At 44.9% G+C, this 17,566-nt stretch overlaps 1 protein-coding gene across 1 annotated transcript in view; it reads right to left on the reverse strand.

The window, feature by feature from the left end:
• HECTD4 (HECT domain E3 ubiquitin protein ligase 4) overlaps positions 1–17,566 on the reverse strand; it is a 525,771-nt gene that overhangs the window by 275,425 nt on the left and 232,780 nt on the right. Inside the window, exons 30-32 of the mRNA XM_085880170.1 lie at positions 17,164–17,243; positions 12,912–13,066; positions 10,766–11,006 (exon numbers count right to left, since the gene is read on the reverse strand). Coding sequence (XP_085736296.1) covers positions 10,766–11,006; positions 12,912–13,066; positions 17,164–17,243 — 476 coding nt within the window. The remainder of the gene's footprint in view (positions 1–10,765; positions 11,007–12,911; positions 13,067–17,163; positions 17,244–17,566) is intronic.

Below are 17,566 nucleotides of genomic sequence, written 5' to 3' on the forward strand. Positions count from 1 at the left end.
TGAGGACGACCGCTAGACGGAGCAGTTGGGTCATCTCCCACCGAACACCGGAATGGAAGGTCATCACCCTGGATAACTCCGGAGTCGACGGGTCGCTTAAAGGACTGTGGTTGCCAATATTCCGACGGCGTGAGGTAGGGTCCACTTGTCTATTCCAATTTACCTAAGTACTCACGCCATCTAACTACCGGGGAAGCCACACCCTCGGCCGGCTTAGTCTGAACCGAGTGGCTGTTACCGACTCGGATGCAGCGTAACCGAGCGGGAGTTACCAAAGCCACGCCGGTCCAAATAACAACTTACGACACAATCGGCCTTCCTGACTCTCAAGCCCGAACCATACTGGGTCAATGATAGAAATGACAGGCAATGAACTGGTACATTTAACAGGAGTTTATTTACAATAATCGGGAAGGGAGACACAGAGCAGACTTTATCACGAATATGCAGGAAAATGTACAATGAGCAATCAAGACTGATACAATTTCTACTTGTAGAACGGCGCTACCACAGACACACACACACCAAAAGAAAATGGACCCGGATTATCTTTATTTCGACCCTCGCAGCCAAGGAAATAGACAGGCTGGAGGTCAGAGTTTGGTCGGTACCTGGCCGCCTCATGCGGGTTGGCCCGCGAGTGCAGGTATGAAACTCGGGGTCGTCTGCGAGCCCAGACATGGTTTTGCAGGGTCCAGGGCCGCTCCTCACAGAAGGCCAGCAGAGATTCCCGGCTCGGACTCCGGGTTATTGCTCGACAAAATGTGAGATGGAAGTCGACGGCTGTGGAATAGTCAGAGGACCAGCTTGAGACACAGCAACGATGACCACCAACGACGCACACCAAGAGCAATGGCGACCCCTTTCTTCTCCGACAATTCCAACATAACTCCAGCGAGCACTAAGGGGAGCCCGGCGATTCTTATCTCTCCCCAGTGCGAGGTGCGGTGATCGATCCTCTGAGGTAATCTTTGCCCTGATTGGACAGGGTTTCGTGGGGTGATATTTGTCCATCCGTGAATGGACTGGGGGGAACCCCCTCCTTTCCTGGGCGGAGTGGGTGTTCTGAGTTGAGGAAACCTCCGCCCACGTCCGTGTTCGAACGCATGTGGGCAATGGCATCGATAGTGCGAAGAAGTGACGGATTGATTTGTTGGCGTTGGGTATTGCAAAAATCTAACTCGAAAGAAACTTCGCAGCGCACACATGTAATTCCCTTCAGACATAGGGAGGAATCTAACTATACACATACTTATTGAAATAACTAAGCTTTGGGACTGTTGTCTGTTTGTGTGCAAATGGCTTCCAGATTCGTAACAACACACACACACACACACACACACACACACACACACACACACACACACACACACACACACACACACACACACACACACACACACACACACACACACACACACACACACACACATACCACACACCACACACCATCGCTTTGCTGATGGGGACAATATGGGGGGGGGGGAGAGAAAGAAAGAGAGGAGAGAGGTATTGGGTGAGAGGGGGGAGGGGAGGCAGAGAGGATGAAGAGTGGGGAACTAGCGAGGAGGTGGGGAGAGTGACACCTCACCAAACTTTGCTATTCTCTGCGGAAGGGAGGGTGCGTGAGTGAGACAGTGAGAGAGAGGGAGAGACTTTGACTTTTGTAAACCTATATTTATACAAGCTTTGAAAAAAAACAGTTATACTTAAAGAGCAGGTTGCGGGTCACCAAACATGTTCTGAAAATTTATCAATATGATTATATGTGCATTAAATAGTTCGATGCAAACTATTGTGGTTGCCTAACTATTGGGAAAATTAATTAAATTTAACTCCGAAGTTGTTATTTCTCGAGGCTGTTGAAAAAAAACAGCCGCGTGCCATATATGGACGGTGACGTCACGTTCTCCAAAACAAAGCCGACGCCCACTCGCTCAGTGAAGAAGTGTCCAGTTCAGCGGGCCGTTCTTTCGCTTTTGTTGAGCTTGCAACTGTCTATATTATGCTTTTTTATTTTGAATTATTGTAGAACAAAGTTTTGCGAAAATGGGTAATCGCTCCCACCGATTCCCGAAGGAATCAAACATTCGCCGGCAGTGGATAAGATTTGTACAAACAAAACAGGCAAATTTTCCCCCAAAGAAAACGGGTAAAGAGGACCCTTTGGATAGACTTGCCATTTGTAGTGACCATTTCACAGCCGAGGATTACGAAGGAAACGCAATGAGTGAGCTCGGTTTCAAAACAACTGCTCAAGTGAGACTGAAGCATGACGCTGTGCCCACCATTCAGCCTTCTCCTCCTCAGCTGGCTCCTGTTTCATCTTCTCACACTGTGTCACCTCTCAAGCGAGAAAACTCTCCTCAGCATACTGACAAGGTGGCTGGGAAGAAGCAACGACGTGCTGTGGATAAGCTCACATATGCCAGGGTGAGTGCTGACAAATGGACAGTCTGATATGTTGCAAATTATATTTCAATTCAATTCTGATGGCACTGATATTTGATGTGTAATTGTTTGCACATGTTTCTTGAGCAGTTGGTGAGAGATCAATGTGGACCAGTGAGTGGTGTGGGTAAAGAGAGCCTTGTTGAGGACACAGAGGAGAACGCTCCTCACACACCCTACACTGACCACTGTGCTGTGAGCACTCAGTGCTCCATAATAGTATAAATTCCCATCATCCTCCGACTCGTCCTCGGCAATATCGGAATGAAAACACTCAATTTCATCGCCACTGAAATCACTCTCTGATTCGCATCTCACCATTGTTCACACGCCGTTTCCGAATGTTCACGAAGTTTTCGGAGAACGTGACATCATAGCATCTTCAGTAACTTCCAGACTGTTTTTCGATCACTGACAAAAGTTTGGACTTAAAAGCTAATTTTAACATATTTTGAGTTTCAAATGTAAGAAAATAAATGCACAACGATTAATTATTAATGTGATTACAACCTTCGAATCACGTGAAGTCATCAGCGACCCAAAACCTGCTCTTTAACATTCAAAACAAGTCATATCAAAATAAGAAGGTCAAGTACACAGCTAAAATGAGATAATAAGATCATTTTGGTCTACTTTACACAAAGCATTCCTGTGACACCATTTCTGCTTAAACAGTTCAAGATTATTAATATTTTGGTGAAAATAAAATTCTGCACATCATCTCACCACGGAAGGGCCTTAAAAACTGTTAAAACATTGTAATCAGCATCAGGATTTGCAAGAAGTTTAGCTTTCCTTGTTTTATAAATTGCTGGTTTCCCTTCTGCTATTATAAAATTGACGAGAGCAGATTCAACATGATGTTTGGAATTTAGCGACAACACGAAAATAAAAGTACGTAAAGAAAATACAATTTTCATGTGACAGCATAACTGTGATAAAAAGGTAAAAAGTGGGGTCAGTCTTGCGCAGTCAACATCGGCATGATATAAATCTTCAGAGGCCATACAAAAGGGGCACAAAACAGAATTTAAACATTAAAATGATGTAATAAAACATTCGTAGGTAAAATCATATGTACAATTCTCCAAGAGATATTGTTACAAATTTGGAAGCCTTGTGCACACAGACAGACAACCGTCCCCTATTATATAGCTCAGTTATATCAGTAAGTGTGTGTTTCTAGTTAGGGTCACGTCCCTATTCTAGTGGGACTTGGATGTTCATGCGCTGCGGAGTTGTTTTGATAGTTAGGATTTTTATAACAACAACAACACCGACGACATCTGCCTTCGCTTCCTTCCACCATCATCCACCGGCACCATTGCACACGTGCGTGTCAGCACGTACGTGGGCGGAGTTCACAAGAAAGTAATGTCTCTCGCCCAATCCGGGGGATGCGAGCGAGGTTGCCGACGGTCGACCAATAGGCGCAGCCCACACAGGACCATATTCCTCTCCTTGTTTGAGGGGCGGTCGGCAGCGACGGCCGTCATCCCCCCCCCCCCCCCCGGTCTAATCAGCGGACTTTGCATCATTTTGCGGCCAATGGGCGAAGAGCGGATCAGAGCCGGGGCGGTCCTTTGCAAGAAGGCGGAGCCATGACACGCAGTCCGCCCAATGAGAGCAGGCCACACAGGAGCGGACCGTGCCCGAGAAGGAGGAAAGGAAAGAAAGAAAGAACAACAAATAAATGCGCCCGGTCTGCTCGAGCTCGTAGTCTGGTTCTCTGTATGCTCGAGCTCGTAGTCTGGTTCTCTGTATGCTTGAGTGCATAGTCTGGTTCGCGGAACGCATCTCTCGACGTTGATCTGGTCTGCGAGACGCTGACCTGGCCTCAACTAGTCGCTGGCACTGGTCTGCTGGCGACCGGAGCTCCGGGAAGGGGTGGACGTGCAGCCGCGCACTCGCGGCCAGGTAGCCAGCCATCCTGACTTTCAGCCGAACTATCCTCCGCGGCTGGAGAGCCGAATAAAGACCATTTGGGTCCGTTTCTGTTGGGTGTGCGTCTGTGTGTGGGCCCGTCTATAAGTAGCAACTGGTGAAGTGCTTTTGCTGTACATTATTTGCACCCTTCATAGTCGGTTTAACTCTGCCCTTTATGTGTCCCCTTCCCCTATTGTAAAATACATCCCCTCTTGTTGAATGTTTCAGCTCATCCTCGTCCTTTCCTTCATTGGTTTAGCACGGTGCGTGTTAGGTGATTAAAAAGGCCGTTGCTGCTATAGATGTACATTTGGTCCAGTGCGGCTCTGGTAACTCCGCTCGGTTACGCTGGATCGGAGCCGTTCCCGCGACTCGGATCGGACAGAGTCGGCCGAGGGTGTGCTTTCCCCGGTAGTTGGACGGCGTGAGTACTTAGGTAAATTGCAGTTAGACAAGTGGACCCTACCTCACGCTGCCGAAATATTGGCGACCACGGTCCTGTATGGGACCTATGCGTTTCGGAGTTCTCTGAGGAGCATGATCTAAATTCCGGGTGTTCGGTGGAGTCGACTCTGCTGCTCCAACGAGCAGTCGTGCTCGTCGCCGATACCCGGCCCACAACAATATCAACAGTCCATTTTACAATCGGTGGGACATACATGGCAACCCATTGTGGGCACAGGTGGGACCCCGGAGGCAACATCCCCTTCCATCGGGATCCAAAACTATCTTTGCACACATCGGGATGCCGCATGGTAACACAAAGGTGGTACAGGTACTTTTTAGCAACACTCGGAAGTGGAGAGGAAGACAGGATCACAGTTTCTGTTGATGCAAGTGATGTTATACATAACTGCGGAAAGAAGGAAACATGGATTGCAGGGAAAGCGTTAGTGGTATCAAAATGGAGTCCCAAACTTCGAGAGGTATGCAGAACCTCCTGGATGAGCTGGGAGGCAGTTCTTAAAGAGCGCATTCCAACGGTAGTCACAATGTATCTGACTGAGTGTCATGTTTCGTTCTTGTTCCGCAGATCTCATATGACACGTATGCCGGAGCTTAGGAAGCATTGTACATCAGCACATGATCGAGGTATGTTCGGAAAAAGTGCGTTGTAGAAGATAGGCTCGTCGAGAAAGTTGTTGATGTTCTCGTGAGCCATATCTCGGTGCACAACAAGAGGCTGCCAGGCTTGCAACAGTTCTTGGTAAAACAAAGGCAATGGAGAGATGTCCACATGTTGCAAGTACATGAGAAAAGGTTCCTCATTGAAGTCAAGCATGCCAGCCATTTTCAGCAAATGGTTAGCAGTGGGGCGCCATGGCAGTGATGCAGAAAAAAGAAAGCGATGAACAGTGGCGACTCGAAAGGCCATCAGTCATTTGAGAATGTCAATAAGACATTTCTGGTTCTGGGTTTGGAGTGAGGGCAGGTTCTCTCAGGGTTCTCTGCCGACTTTCTCAAAGTTAAGTTTCCGGACGTTATCCGTCCCGTTTTAACAGTTTATTTTTTCACCTACATGTTACTGCATGTTCCTAGTTCGGTTTTGTTTCAAAAATCGTGCTATTTTGTGAGTTTTTGTCGACCTTGTCTTACCGGGTTCCTTGAGGCCTACCCATCCTTCCCCTCGAGGTGTACGGTCGTTTTTATTTGTATTCTCTCCCTATTACCTTCAATTCCTATTTTCCCCACTTTCCCAACGTCTCCCACCCCTCCCAACAAAACACTCTGTTTCTTGTCTTAAATTCAAAACCAAAAAAATATCCTTTATCCCTGCATACCCACGAGTGCTGATCCTCCTCCTTCTTCTTCCTGATCCTTCTTCTTCCTCTTCTTCTTCGTCGTCTTTATGCCGGCACACCATCTTCATTCTACTTGAGCTGACCCACTCTCTCCATTACCTTCACGATTTCTCCCTACAACCTTCCATTCGCGAATCTTACCGATTCTTCAAAGATACATCAAAAAATAATATTGTTCCTGATATCCTTTTATCTATACACCACCTGCAATCACGTGTCTCCCCTCCACCCTCTTCCTGATATTTTTCATCGACCCAGCAGCTTCATTCTGCATTTACAGTTCCAAATTCACCACACACCTCCACGATTTTACTTCAACCTTCCCTTGTCGGAATGTTACGCAATCCTTATATCAAATAAATAAATACACTTTTGACTATACACCTCCCGTAACCACGTGCTTCCAACCGTAACCACGTGATCTGTTTAGACCCCCTGCGTTTACCGATCCAAATTCACCATTCACCTCACAATTTTTCTGACAAACTTTCCATTTCCGAATCTGATGATAACTCTGAAACAATAATAATAATATTAATCATAATAATATGAAGAAGAAGAAGAGTAATCAGAAGAAGAAGAGTAAAAGAAAAAGAAGAGTAAGAAGAAGAAGAAGAAGAAGAAGAGGAAGACGAAGACGAAGACGAAGACGAAGACGAAGACGAAGACGAAGACGAAGACGAAGACGAAGACGAAGACGAAGAAGAAGAAGAAGAAGAAGAAGAAGAAGAAGAAGAAGAAGAAGAAGAAGAAGAAGAAGAAGAAGAAGAAGAAGAAGAAGAAGAAGAAGAAGAAGAACAGGAAGAAGAAGAGGAAGAAAAAGAGGAATAAGAAGAGGAAGAAGAAGAGGAAGAAAAAGAGGAAGAAAAAGAGGAAGAAAAAGAGGAATTAGAAGAGGAATAAGAAGAGGAAGAAGAAGAGGAAGAAGAGGAGGAAGAGGAAGAAGAAGAGGAAGAAGAATAAAAAGAGGAAGAGGAAGAAGAAGAGGAAGAAGAAGAGGAAGAGGAAGAAAAATAAGAAGAGGAGTAAGAAGAGGAAGACGAAGACGAAAACAAAGAGGAAGACGAAGAGGAACAAGAAGAGGAACAAGAAGAGGAACAAGAAGAGGAATAAGAAGAGGAAAAAGAAGAGGAAAAAGAAGAGGAATAAGAAGAGGAATAAGAAGAGGAAAAAGAAGAGGAAAAAGAAGAAGAAACCATCTTTTCTAATGTTTCATCTTCCTCTTTCACACGTGTGGTCTTCATTACTGTATCATAATGCACGACTCGTCTTCTATTTCTGGACTGCTCTCAATTCGACCTTTCCTTCATAACTTTCCTCAAAAAATCCAACTGTGACAGCGTTTCTTCTCTCCGTTCTCTAAATTCGCTTTTACTGCATCCATCAAGAAATGTCTTTAATCGCATCCCTGACCTAAAAATATTTTTTTAAACCCCCAGTTTGCTAGGAATGTTCACTTTCCATCAACCATTCTTTTTTTTTCAACTTTAGTGTCAACTCACCCCTCTCATGGCTCCCTCTCAAAGCAACCATCACACTCTTCTCCCGCCAAGCTTCCTCCTCACCTTTATCCCTCAACTCTCCCTTCTCCCACCATTCACCCCCCTCACTCACCCCTCACTCATCCTTCTCAAAGTTGCCCTCCCTCACATCCACAAAGCTACCTCCTTCCCCTGCTCTCTCACCTCCATCTCATCACTCCACCTCCTCAAATCCTCAACTGCCTCCTGCCCCTCTCCCCCAGCACCACAGAGCCTTTTCTCCTCCTCATCCAGCCCCTCCCCTAGCTCTTCTGCAACCCCCCACACTCTTTAAACAACTCTCCTTACCTCCCCCCCCCCCTCCTCCCTTGTCATACTCTCCCTTCCCTCCATCCCCTGCACCCAAAGCATCCTCCCTCCCTCTTCATTAACAGTGTGGACTTCAAATATCCAGGGCATTCACTCAAACCTTACAGGTCTTTACATTCAGGTTGCCACTGGCAAACCAGACATAACGCTGACAAATCAGCAAACAATTATGATGTCATAAGGAAGGCACCTATGACATAATAATAAAAAAAAAATGACACTTATTCCCCATGACGAGCCTGGTGTTGGCTTAGTGGTTAGGGTGGCGGCTTGGGATCCAAGGGTCCTGAGTTCAAGCCCCGTTGGCTGCTGAATTAACACCAGGGGGTTGACTCAGCCTGTCATTCTTCTGAGGTCGGCGAAATGAGTACCAGTGTACCGGTCCCGGTGTATGCCCCGGTTAGAATAGGTGTACCATATCCCTGTGTGTCGTAAGAGGTGACCAGGGTTGGCGTCAGGAAGGGCATCCGGCCATAAAACATTGCCTCAAGAAAAAGCCAAACCCCTGCACAGCAGGGAAAAATGGCTGTAAAAACGGTCATTTTTTTTTTTAACTTATTCCCCATGACGAGTACTTGCCATGCGCCAAATTTCAATTTTTTCCTTGGTCAGGTTTCAGAGATACAGAGGTCCAATGGTTTTCCATTTTCCAACATGGCTGCCACACCACGTGACCTATGATGTCATAATTGTCAATAAAACATTCTACATGAGTATTTGCTCCTCTGGTGAAAATCTTGTCTCAATCCGGCAAGTGGTTTCTGAGAAAAAAACACTAAAGTTCTGTGCGGACAAACAAATAGACAGACAGACAGACAGACAGACAGACAAAGAAACGGACCCAAATGCAATAACCTTTCCTTCGAAGAGGGTAAATATCAAGATAATTACCTCCACCGCCGAAGGTGAAGGAAGTTATGTTTTCACCCCTTTGTGTCTGTTTGTCTGTCTGTTTGTCTGTCTGTTTGTCTGTCTGTTTGTTTGTTTGTGCACAGGCTATCTCAAAAAGTTGTGAACAGATCCGGATGAAATTTTGTGAACAGGTTTGGTGTGTGACAAGGACACACTGATTAGATTTTGGTGAAGATTCGGATCCGGATCCGACTACTACAATTTTTTAAGTGAATCTTCACCATTGAGAGATAGTTGCCACAAACGATGTATCGCACGATATCTCAAAAAGTTGTGGATGGATTCGGACGAAACTTGGTGAACAGATTGGGTGTGTAGCAAGGACGAATTGATTAAATTTTGGTGAAGATCCAAATCCAGATCTGGATCTGGATACGAGAATTAATAAATTTTCAAAGTGATTCTTCACCATTGAGAGATATGGCCAAAAACTATGTAGTACTGTGTAGCATGATATTTCAAACATGTATTGGGCCCGATATGTTCTCATGCATCAGGCATTACGAAGCGGAGGTATGCACTCTACTGAGTGCCCTTCTAGTTTTCCATGCGACTGTTGTTCAATGCAATTACTGCAGTATCTGTAATAAATATTGTTACATGGAAAAGGGGGAGAAGGGGGAGGCACGTTAATCGATGGATCGTGTTAAGAATAGTATGGACCATGTGTTCGAGTAGGTTAGATTTACTCAAGTATTAGGTGTATCTGTCAGGGGTAAGTCATGTGTAATATGTGCAGTGGGAAGGTGGTGATCATAATCTGAGAACAGTAGAGATTAAGGTTTTATTGTGTGCAACCTTCTGTTCAGGCGAGGTCAGGATGAGGGCTTATAAAGCAATGGCGCTTTGAACAGCACCATCATGAATTATTTGGCCAGCAGACTGTAAGCCATGGTGGTGAAGTGACCTGTGAAGCCCTGGTTGAAGGTGGAACACTTTTTCCAGAGGCTGCCCCACAGGTCAGGGATGGCCCCGGAAGATGGCATCGCCTTCAGACAGCCAATGTCGGGCCCGCCGCCAATAAAAGTGGTCCCGGAGGTGGTGAAGACCATGTCTGCACATGTGTGCAGCAGTTAGATAAAGATTACATTTGATGATCGAGGCGAAGACATACCTCTCTCTGATTAGCCACCTCCCTTGTCTTCTGGTCTCTTCACCACTGTTTCTGGAGCCACACTTCACCATGCTGACACCATCACCAGCCTGCACAACTTCCACGACCGCGGGTCGTGGTGCTGCAGATATCAGCTCGTGCCTGCCTAAAGTCATCACCTGCTACCCTATTGTCTGGTCTGAGTCCGTTTCATGTCCGTGGCTACTGGCTGGGTTTGAGTATGATTTTCTTTCATTGTGCGTAAGTTTGCATGTTCCTTCTTCTCCTTTTCTGTGTCTGTTGACCCCCAAATCTGTCGCGTATTTATCGATTGTGCTGTCCTTCCTTTTACTCCATACTGTTTTTATAATAAATCATTATTTGGAAAGAAACGTCTTCTCGCCTTTTGCATTCCCACGCATGAACAACCACTAGTTTCAGTTTACCTGCTTCACAACCCTTGGAGGATTACGAATTGGTTAAAAACGATGCAGTGAATTCTATTCGTTTCGGTATTTGTGGAGGCCTTTATAAACCCATCGGTTCATATGGTCTCTGTTAGCGGACCATCTGACGTGACAATATTTTCACGTTAAGTTCAAAACAACTTTGGAAATTTGACAGATACATACAACATTAAAGGCGTGGACAAGATTTAAAAAAAGCATAACAAAGGCAATTTTACATTGATATAAGAGAGAAAAGAGTCATGAAACAAGCAAATCTCTCACGTGTTAAAATCACAGAAGATGTTTTAATTCTGCAAGGCAGTTCTTGAGAAACGCCACTTCCAGATCCCCCAGGTACGCCTGCTCCTTCATCGATATCCAATGAGGCAGCAAATGGAAGTGCTAAGAAGTTTTGCGTGATCTCCTCTGTTGCTTCACTGGCTAAATCAGCTGCTGATCTGAGACAGCGACCAGGAGCGTAGAGGAACCGCCGTGAACCAAAATTTGCTCGAACCTTGGTGTTCTGCAAAACACAGAACGAACAGTGAAGATAATAAACTTGTTAATTTGGAATCATTGTTAAAACTTAAAATTACAGATTACTCAATGATATTTCCGAAACGCAACTGGTTGTGAAATGACTCATGACCATGAGTGACAACAAGGATCAAATTTTACACAACCCTGACGAGTTTCTGAACTTGCTACATCCTGCGGGCATGCCACCACGTGAGGGTAAATTGAAAGTTGGGACACCAGTCATGTTTCTTCACAATCTGCATTCCCCAAAATTGTGCAATGGAACTCGGTTGGTCATGCGGCAGCAAATGAAAAATCTCATGGAAGCTTCACTCTCCATTGGAGAGTTCTCAGGAGAGAATGTGTTGATTCCCCGTATACCATTCATTCCCAGCGACTGCCCATTGAAATTCAAGTGGCTCCAATTCTTGGTATCTCTACCATTCACCACGTCAATGAACAAGGCACAAGGACAAACACTGCACCAAACAGGACTCTATCGAGTCCAACCATGTGTTTCATGTGGCCAGCTTTATGTCGGATGGTCCAGAGTTGGGAATGGAACGAGTTTGTTCATATACGTATATGATGGATGGACCAGGAATGTAGTATATCCAGAAGTTCTCGCATGAAATAAGCCTGATTCAATCAGTGAGTAACAAAGCCCACAATCTCCAACCCGTTGAAGACGGGTATCCTGCGAGTGTTTAATATTCTTGGTCACGTCCTTTTCATACTCTATTTTGAAATGCCTTGTAATTTTCTGAACTACCCTCTGTTTACATCGATATTGCTCCATGTCTGACTCCAGTCATGTTGCTTTATGCTGTTTTCTCAATAATTATAGAAACATAGGAGACACCGCGTATAAATTGCAAAAAACACGTGCTAAAATCGCATGTCATGATCACGATGTACTGTGTATCAACACATGACTATATAATATGGAGCATTTCATTTTCACACAGAAGATGAGATTCTCTCATGTGTTATTACCCTCGCCGAAGGAGAGGGTATTGCATTTGGGTCCATTTGTTTGTCTGTCTGTCTGTCTGCACAGAACTTTTGTATTTTTCTCCACCACCGCTACTTGGATTGAGACGAAATTTTCACCATTGGTGCGATTACTCATGTAGAATGTTTTAATAATAATTATGACATCATAGGTCACGTGGTGTGGCAGCCATATTGGATTTAAAAAAAATGTTAATGTTTTGTCTGGAATCAATTAAACAATCGATGTGAAACTTCATCGACGTGAAAAAAATAGTAGGGATGGGGAGTACATGTTTAGAATTTCAACGTGATAGGACATGTGGTCTGGCAGCCAGAGTTCTTTTTTATTTTTTGAACTAGACTCACTTGACTGTGCTTGGATGGGTTTGAGGGTGGTGGAGTATCAGCTGAAATGTGAATCCTATCCAGGTTCCTCCTGATGACTTCATCTTTGCTTTTTGCTTGTTTTGGTTCTCATTAAACCAATGCAGGACTGTCCCTATTTGGTCTTCCAGTTGATTTGACTTGAATTTATTGTAATCCAATTCTGAATTCAATTGCATAATAATAATAATAATAATAATAATAATAATAATAATAATAATAATAATAATAATAATACATGTCATGGGTCAGGGTCAAGTTTCCGATCAAAGCAGGGTTGCATCAATACAGGACATCTTGGTACTCGGTCATCACTGCCAGCAGTTTTGAAGTGGCATTTCTAATTAGGTCTCTTATTAATTACGTAACATACCAGTACATAAATGCCACGCAAAACACACCACGCAAAATACACCACACAAAATGCACTACACAAAGCAAGTCCTGGCGAGGGTCGGCAATCTCTGAACGCTCTTTCTCTTGTTTATTTTTGTTAAACTTAAACAATGCATGAAAATAAAAGTCGTACTGGTTTTTGCACGTGAATAACAGGCCACATTCCAGCAATAACTCCGTCCAGCTCGGCCTTCATTCGTTGACCATTCAAACAAAAGAATACTCTTCCTCGAGGTGGACCAGCTCCGGGAATTGAATTTAATTGCCAACCAAGACCCACCACATCTCCTGGGACAGGAAGAAATGAAAAATAAGGAAACAAAGACAAATAAAAATTGAACATTTTAAATGAGGTTATCTCATTCACAAACATTATCTCCAAAGCAGTGTATTGTTTTCTTCATTTCCCAATTAGGCAGCAGTGATTTTATACAGTGTTAGCAATTAGTGTACAAATTAATGACTCAAAGTTGTGCCATCTCCACACAAAACATTACATACAGGTCACCCTCATATAATGCGGGGGATGCCTTCTCACGAAACGCCGTGACATCCAAAAACGTGTTATAGGGGCAATATATATATATATATATATATATATATATATATATATATATATATATATATATTTTTTTTTTTTTTTAATCAAAATATCTGGGGTTAAGCTAATCAACAGAGACAACAATGTTTCATATTGTTACGGCTGTGGAAATTCGCATTACACCATAAAGGGCCCTCAGGTGAGATATCTCTGTAAGTACTTGTGTAGTTAGCCCAAACCCGTTGTATAGAGGGAATTTATGTGATCAATTCGGGCTGCGATCCTTCAGTGAGTCGTTTTTCTTTCTCTATCTTTTATTTCAAACAAACAAAAACCGCCAACGATGCTGGTGGGCTTTTCCCGCCATTCTTCCCTGCGCTTGGTGTGAGAGAAGGGGGAAGGACAGCTCGCCGCCGATTAGTGAATGAACAGCGTGAGGCGGTCGGGGTGAGGGAACGCCCCTTTTCGAGAACCTCCTCGAAGGAGGGTGGAGCCGAAAACAGGGTGGAGCGAAGGGCGGAGCCCCGCGCTATAAAGGACGAACACAGGCGGGGCGCCCTCTCTCTCTCTTCCTCCACTCGCTTCCTCCTCCTCTTCCTCTTCGTCGTCTGTGTGTGGTTGTTGCTGTTGGTGGTTCGTTCGTCCACGAGTTCTTCAGAGAGTTCTCCTACGAGTCCAGCTGGAGGGAGTCGAGTTGGCGCATCCTCGTCCTGGGCCCTGTCGCCGTCTACAGCGGGAGAGGGCGAGCCTTCTGCCAAGTGCTGGAAGCCCCGTTCGTGGTGCGGAGCGGCTCCACGTGCCGGCACGAGGTGCGAGTCGCAGACCACATCGGGGGAGGCTCGGATTTGAGGTCAAGGACGCGATGCTGGACGACGCGTGCAGGGAAGTCGCAACTTTCTCTTTTCCTTTGGGTTCATGTAAATGACTGTGGGTGGCACCTGTCCTTGAAGTAAAACTGGTTAAGTGTTGCCGTGTGTCGGGTTTAGTCGGGACATCTCTTTGCCTGTGATTGTGTATACGTGCCATTTCTTGACTTGCTTTTGCTTGATTGTACATGACTATTCTGACTGTAAATACGTGCCCTCTGTGCTGGTCTGTGTGAATTAAACGTGCTTGTGTGAACTTGTTCCCCGTTTTGCTGCGTCCTTTCCTTCATTTGAATTTCCATCTTGCATCACGTAAGGGGTTCGTAGCAGGTTTAAAACGCCCGGTAATTAATCGGAACCGTCAAGGCCGTCGATAACACAGCTCGGTTATCACTGTAGCACGGAACAGACCGCTTAAGCAGTTCGTGTCCGGAGTCGGCCTGTGGCGTGGTACGATCGACCGGTCGGCCACTTGCGCAGGTACTTAGGTAGATCGAATTTGGCGAGCAACCCTATCCTGCGCGGGTGGGCAATTGGCACGATCGTGGTGAGGTTAAACCCCCACCCGTGACTAGCTCCCGGCGTTGTTCCGAGAGGGTCACAACTGAATTGTCCGTTCCGGTGGGCGAGGCGGCCGCCATTCGAGTCGAGAGGCCGATCACACGCCGGCAGGCGCGAATTCGCAACAATATTTAACATGTGAAAATTGGGGTTATGTTCCAAATGGGAAAGATTTCAACATTTTAAGGTTGAAGACCTACATAAAACATCAAAAAAGCAGTAAACAATGCATAAATAAAAAATATAACAAATAAAAATATGAGAATGAAATACTTTTCAATAATTGCAACCATTCTTGGGGTTGGATACAGTCCATATTGCTTATGGCAGGATTATTCAGGTGTGGCAGGCTGTCCCGTTGAGGTTGAAAGCTCAGAAGATGAAATGGAGGCCGATTCACTTGGGAGTTTTGTTTTTTTTTTAAGAATTTCATAATGGAGAGATGAGTGGCTTCATTTTCTGTTCGTAGACCTTCTTCTAACATTTCAGGACATTCTCTATCTCCCTCCATACCCTGGAACTTCTCATGCAGTCAGGATCGTGTTCATCAAAGATGGCCATGGCTTCATCAACCAATTTGAAACCTTTGCCATGACCTTTGTCATGAGGGTTTTAAACAGGCACAAATTCCTCAGGACTTGATTCTGATTCCTCTCTGATGCACTCCTCCTCTTCATTGATCTTCAGAAGATCAAGAGCCAGAAGATCTTCATTGCTAAGCTCCTCCCTTCACAGTTGATTGGAGGCTCAGCAATAGGGATAGTTACATCCCTGACATCCAACTCAACAGCTTGTGGGTCAGCCTGGTACAGCCGCTCAAAGTAACCGGCCCAAGGGGTTTTCACTTCAGACTCTTCTGTCAAGAGCCCACCACCCTCTGCTCCAACTGCAGTACACCAAGGGACGAGCTTGGAGGAATGCAATGCACAAATTCCTTTGTAAGCAAGAGGAGAATCACTTGAACACAGGTGTTGCTCGACCCCTTCACAGATTCCTCGCACATAGACCTCCTTATGTGTCTTCAGTGCACTTACAGTTTTATGCCTCAACCCCTTGAACAGCTCAGCTCTGCCATTAAGCCTGGCCCTGTAGACTCTGGTCAATGGTGTCCAGTGTCCCTTGGGACACAAAGTTCATCTTCACATGAAAGTCGATTCCAGGACATCCACCGGCAACATCAAGGAAGGTAGGTAGTCTTGAAGGCACTCCACAACTCTTCAGGATCCGCCGAAACATCCAGATCCCCTCAGATCCCCACTCAACCTGTTCGCCAACTCTTCAGCAACCCTCTCATCCTTGAGCTTGCCAACATCTAGCCAAAGCTAGGATGGTATATATATATATATATATATATATATATATATATATATATATATATATATATATATATATATCTCTCTCTCTCTCTCTCTCTCTCTCTCTCTCTCTCTCTCTCTCTCTCTCTCTCTCTCTCTCTCTCTCTCTCTCTCTCCTGGATTTAAGCTACAACTTCAGAGTTTCCACAACAAGCCTGTGGTCAGTGTTGAGGAACTAAGCACTCTGTTAGACCCTACAGTTCTGGAGCATCCTCCAGCATCCATTAACGAACACATGGTCAATCATCTTTGCCTCACCTTTGCATTGGAATACCAAGTCCAGAGATGAGGCTGTGAGCACTAAAACCATGAACCAGCCACCCAAAGTCCACAACTTCTTGCAAAGTCAAGGAACTAAGTGTGATTCTGTTTCACAGTTTGAGTCACATGGGGACCAACACATGTCTCATAAAACCTCGTGAGCTGTGCCACAAGGATCTTGAGATAATAAAGGTCTTCAACAAATGCGACAAATGATATTGCCCCCGACACCATTATTGCTCGATTGTGACCCTTATTCGATGTATAACACTCTTCCTAAGGGTTTGAATTTTTAAAATTCCACCCTCTGCCAGCCCCAGCAAAGTAGGGGTGGGAAACGCAAACTAAATTGGTATCCCATCAGGAGTTGTAGACCAGCGAAGTCCAAGTCCGCCTTAAACTGTGACCAGTGACACACTGGCACATTGCGAGGCCAGACCACTGCATGGGATGAGGCCAACGCCTCCTAATTTGTGGGGGGCATACGGAGTAAGTCCTGGTGCCTGGCTCATGAGGCCAAACCGGGGTGAACCACCCGAAGCAGCTCGGGGATTTGCAAAATAAAATTGGTCTGGGTTGAGACACTCCAAATCCACTTCGAGAATGAACAAATGGTGTTCTATGATCCCAATCAAGTGTGAGAGGTGGCTTCACATTTGAACACGTCAGTACATAGCCCATTTGAAGCCACAGGGATCAGGTGTACTCATTGTTTAAATAATGTATTCAAGTGCACCTTTCTTTACCAGGAAGAGTGAGGAGGAATAATTAAATAATGTATTAAAGTGTACCTATATTTACCAGGAACAAGTGAGATGTCCAGACGAATGCTTTTCCATTGCAAGAGACTGGAACCATTATAATGAACTACCCGACCATTGCTGTGGAGGCATTGGACGAATGATAGGGAGTTAAGAAAAAGAAACACGTCTTAAAATTTCAGTCAATATAAGTAAATGAGCAATTGATGTTGGGGATGGATAGAAAGAATAAGATGGAGGTGATGGGGGAGGGAGGATAGAAAACGAGAAAGGGCAAGTGTACAAAAGAAAGATAAACATATGTAAATAAAGATAAACATAATACTTTTTGATGATTCGTGTTTCATCATCAACATTGTGAAAAATGAAACTCAGCACTTCATTTTGACAAAGTATCAACAAACAGATTTTCATTTCATCCTGCTTGGAAAGAGGAAGAGTCC

The sequence above is a fragment of the Eptatretus burgeri genome, chromosome 4, assembly GCF_056783735.1.
Source record: "Eptatretus burgeri isolate ZD-2024b chromosome 4, Ebu_testis_v1, whole genome shotgun sequence".
In the NCBI taxonomy this organism is placed as follows: domain Eukaryota; kingdom Metazoa; phylum Chordata; class Myxini; order Myxiniformes; family Myxinidae; genus Eptatretus; species Eptatretus burgeri.